The sequence below is a fragment of the Ipomoea nil genome, unplaced genomic scaffold (assembly GCF_001879475.1).
Source record: "Ipomoea nil cultivar Tokyo-kokei standard unplaced genomic scaffold, Asagao_1.1 scaffold3210, whole genome shotgun sequence".
NCBI classification, from domain to species: Eukaryota; Viridiplantae; Streptophyta; class Magnoliopsida; order Solanales; family Convolvulaceae; genus Ipomoea; species Ipomoea nil.
The window spans coordinates 845285-850343 of record NW_017619638.1 but is presented as its reverse complement, the minus strand read 5'-3'; the positions used below and the strand labels follow the sequence as shown (position 1 = coordinate 850343).

The 5059-nt window shown below is 36.7% G+C and overlaps 1 protein-coding gene across 1 annotated transcript; it reads right to left on the bottom strand.

The window, feature by feature from the left end:
* Positions 1-1995: 1995 nt before the first annotated feature.
* Positions 1996-3054, bottom strand: LOC109168605. The gene has a single exon (XM_019317658.1). It carries the CDS (start codon positions 3052-3054, stop codon positions 1996-1998), a length of 1059 nt encoding a protein of 352 aa, XP_019173203.1.
* Between the last annotated feature and the right edge of the window lie 2005 nt (positions 3055-5059).

Genomic DNA, 5059 nt, shown 5'->3' with positions numbered 1-5059 from the left:
GTTTCTTTCCAACAGGTAAGTCCACTAGCTGCCATGTATTATTCTCTTGAAGAGCTGTTATTTCTGCCTTCATAGCATCTAGCCAGTATTGATGTTGGATTGCTTGATTATAGGAACGGGGTTCTGCAATGGAGGAGACTGCCATGGTGAAAGCCTTGTGTGATGATGATAGGCCATCGTATGAGAGAACCTCGGACAGAGTGTGAGGAGATGGATTTTGTGCTACTACTGAATCACAGTAATAGTCGTATAGTCTGGCCGGCACATGTTTTTCTCTGGTGGATCGTCGAGGGGCCAGAGGGGGATTGATATGCTGCTGTTCATCAATTTCTCTGGTTGCATGATCGCATGATTGGGAGGCCACATCATCTTCTGTTGCAGTGGATGGGGCTTCATGGTACACCTGTTCATCAAATAATCCTTCTAGTGACCGGTTGGCAGAATTGTGGCTATTTCGGCTGTTGTGTGTCTCATGCGTGAACTGCTCAACATGGGAGTAGTTCGTGTTGCCAAGGCTAGGCTGTTCTTCGAAATCCAATTGTGTGGCCAGAGGAATGTTTGGCAAGGGGGGGGGGGGGTTGAATAACTGTGGTACCTGCTCAGTGTCTTTTATGGTCTGCTCCGAGAAGTGGAACTGCAACTCATAGAACACAACATCACGAGACACAAAGATGGATTTGCCCCAATCATGTCATACAAAATATATCCTTTGATATTAGCAGGTAATCCTATGAATGCACACTTTCTTCCCCTTGGATCCATTTTATTTCTCTGGTGTGGCAGTGTGGACGCAAAGCACAAGCAGCCAAGAACTTTGAGTGTAGAGAGATTCGGATCTTTCCCATATAACTTGTGAAAGGGGCTTAGACCTTCAATAACTGGAGAAGGGAGACGGTTGATCAAGAAAACAACATGTGATACGCACTACCCCCAAAACTCTATAGGCAATTGAGCTTGGAATCGGAGAGATTGTGTAACATTGAGGATATGTTGATGTTTTCTTTCGACGACCGCATTTTGTTGGGGGGTATTCACACAAGACCTTTGATGAATAATTCCCTTTTCAGAAAAGAAATTTCCCATGTCGAACTTGGGTCCATTATCACTACGTAGCACCTTGATTAGAACACCAAATTGAGTCAGAACAATGCTGTGAAATTTCTTTATTAAACCCCTGACCTCTGACTTTCTTTTCATTAGATGAAGCCAAGTGAATCTTGAGTAATCATCTACTAAAGTTAGGAAATATTGCCCCCCTTTCATGGAATTAACTGGGAAGGGACCCCATATGTCAACATGAACTATCTCAAAACAGCCATTTGTTGAAGAAGTACTTAAAGGAAAAGGGCAACGTTTGTGTTTAGCTAGGTGGCATACATCACAAGCTCTATTTGGGTGAGTAAGCTTTGGTAAATCCTTGATCAAATGCATCTTATTAGTTGGGAAATGCCTTAATCGTTGATGCCAAAGTTCAACTCTATTACATTGCATTATCATATTTTTGTGACTGAAATCAGACTATGCAGGCAGCTTTGTCATGATGTATAATCCCTTCACTTGTTTAGCTAAACCAACCGTCATCCCATGGGGTTCCCGAATTGAGCACTGTGTAGATGAGAAAATCAGATTGTAAGGAGTGTCTTGTACAAGTTTGCTCACAGAAACTATATTAAAACGGAAGGAAGGAATATGCATTGCATCCTTCAACCATAGGTTCTCTCCAATGCATATGTTTCCTGTGTGTTTGACAGCTACTTTCTCCCCTGTAGGTAGGCCTACTTCATCTCCCTCAACAACATAATATTCATCAAATGTTTGAATATAACAAGCAATATGGTCAATAGCCCCAGAGTCTAAAATCCATGTATTGTTGCATAAAGAAATATAATTAATATGTGAGTTAGAGGACTTGCCTTCATTCTGTTCTTCATTAAACTTTGGAATGAGGGAGATAGCCGCTGCTGTGCTTGAGCTAGATGGCTTCCCCATCTGATTCTAAAGAGTTGCCATGAGTTTTTGGAATTGTTCTGCAGAAATTCCCATGTCATTCATATTGCAGATTACTAGTGCTGCATTCTGTTGCTTTGCCTTGGCCTTGTAACCGGGTACCCATCCCGGAGGGTGCCTGTGCTTCTTATAGCACTTGTCGATGGTGTGTCCGGTCATGCCACAAAAGACACATTTAGGTTTGTTCATTCCATTGTTTGTATATTTCTTGGCATTGTGTGAGTTAATGGCAGCCACCATTTCTTCTGTAGGTACTTGAGCATTCTGGACAACAATAATGTGGTTAATTTCATAGTTGCCTACAAACAAATTAGCCATGTTGAGCTGCCTCTCTGTCTTCTCCGCCATCACATAGACTTTGTAAACTTCTGGCAGAGGCTCAAGAACCAGAACATTGGCTTTCAAGGCACTATAATCATCGCTCAGTCCTTGAAGAAAACGGATCACATGATCTACCTCACGCTCTTCTCTTGTGTAGTAATCACTTACTGAAAAATTACCTTGTTTCAAGTTGTAAATGTCGTTTTTTAAGGCTGAGATCCTCTGAGCGTCGCACTGTGCGAACCTTCTCCTGAGATCATTCCATACGTCACTAGCTGTATCCAAGTGCACCGATCGAAAGATCCACGAACACACCATGAGATTGCACCTTCTCCAGATCGAAAACTGGTTGCTGTCTCTGCTTGATGCCACAAGACTACCGTCAACTATACACCACTTGTTCTTCACCTCCAGGGCTATTTTCATGGAGATGCACCACGATTTGTAGTTGGAGCTGCCTACTAATGGTGGATTCACGAGAACAAGGCTGGTGTTGTCGTTCGAACTGAAGAGGAAAGGATTTTCCAGTTCCTCTCCATTGTAATTTCTCTGGTTTTGCCGAGGTAAGTTCTGCTGCGGAATCACCTCTAGAGCTTGCAGAATCGTCGAATTACTGTTTGGTGATTGATCGTGATCGATCGGTGCTTCGACGCGTCCTCCTTGATTGATCTCGCCGGCGCCTGAGACGGCGGCGGCATAAGAGTCGTACCGTAGCTCTGATACCATAACGCGGGATGCACAGAGATATGAAGAGAAGGAAGAAAACGGTTACTGGATTGAGTTCATCGAGTGAATGAAGAAGCTTACAACAGAAAGGAAAACTGCCACCTTTATATACTAAGCATGGTAGTTGTTACACGGTTACAATAAGTCTTGAGAATCAAGCTAGATTATCCTTTTTGCCCTATTCCTCTAATATTAATTATATTTCATATATTATTTTGAATAATTTGTTAATCTCATTTTGATGTATTTAATTTTCCCCCATAGTCAATAATATTGACGACTGTCGCCCTAAGTACTTTTTTTAAAAAATAAAAAAAATTCATTGATTTTTAATCTTTCGCCTCCATTATCGAAGTTTTCAGGATCTGCCCCTAAACCAAGGTTTATGTTGCATCAAAGACCCATATACATAAAAATAATATGTAAGTATATAAAAAAAATTCATATACATAAAAATAACACGAAATTCATAAAATTGAACCAATTGATCAATTTTATCACTTAAATATATTATTTATATTTATTTTTAAATAAATAAAATCAATATATACATATACACATACATACATACATACATACATACATACATACATATATATATATATATATATATATATAATAATAATAATAATAATAATAATAATAATGTTCATATGTGGTCATGTTGTTAGGTGGTGGTCGTGTGGCCGAATTTCAGAATATACTAATAGTGTTAACAACATGCACCAATAATGTAAGGGAAACACACCACAATGAAATGTAAAAAAATACCAAAAAATACACAACAGACCCAAAAAATACACCATATAACTCATAAACCCCAATGGTGTATTTCCGAACACTGTATGGTGTTTTTACTCACACCTAATGGTGTGTTGTTGGTGATCCGTACCTAATTTGTGTGCGTTTTTTGTGGTGCATTTTCTGACGTTGATGGTGTATATCTTACTTAACTATTGGTGTATTCTGAAATTTCGCCACACGACCACACCTAACAACATGATCACATGTGATCACCTCTCTCTCTCTCTCTCTCTCTCTCTCTATATATATATATATATATATATATATATATATATATATATATATATATATTTTAAATATTTCAACAAATAAAACCTATATTGATATATTTTTTCAATATATCTTTTTAATAATTTGTAATGAACTTGCTATAGTAATTTTATAAGCTTATAGTAGTGACTTTATTTTTATAATACTAACTTTATGAACTTGGAATAAAATGATTTATGTATCTAAAGTAATAATTTTATTTGTGTATATATTTATTAAAAATTAAAAAAAATCAATATGACGTCATTTAAAAGATCTTAATTAAATTTTTTTAATTATATATTTTTCATACATTAAATTTATTTATAAAAAAATAAAAATTATTTTTAAAAAATAAAAAAATATTAAATGTCTATAACAATATGCACTCTACTCCATAAATATAACTATTAGGGTCCAGGGGGCATAAAGCTAAATGGTCGAAAGAATGAGTGTTGGTGTATAGTTCAACGATTATCCAATTTGAATTTTCAGAGGAAGATCTTAGTCTTAAAAAAAAAAGTACTTAGACACATTATATGATTTACTTCCTCTTACAATTTTTAAAACAATCAAGTATCTTTTGTGTTGATGTCATCATTGTGACTATTCTCTTGTTTTTTTTTTTTTTTTTTTTTTTTTTGAATACTACTGACTCTATTATAATTTAATATCCGTTTTATACTTTCTCTAAGAGTAAAAGACATTTTTGGTCCTAGACTTATAATGACACAGACAATTTTGATCCTTTATAAAAAAATCAGACAATTTGTGGACACTCTTATTGTGACTATGATAATTTTGGTCCTCCGTCAATGTTTCCGTTAGATGACCGTTTGAGAGGGGGTATTTATGTCTTTTCATCATTTCAACTCAATCTCAGCTCTGCAAACGACGTAGTTTAAGTTGTTGGCTAAGAACCCTGATGGAATTGATCTTTCTTTCAAGAATG

Coding starts and splice junctions, on each gene's coding strand:
- LOC109168605 (XM_019317658.1), bottom strand. CDS start 3,054: ATGGTATCAGAGCTACGGTACGACTCTTATGCCGCCGCCGTCTCAGGC.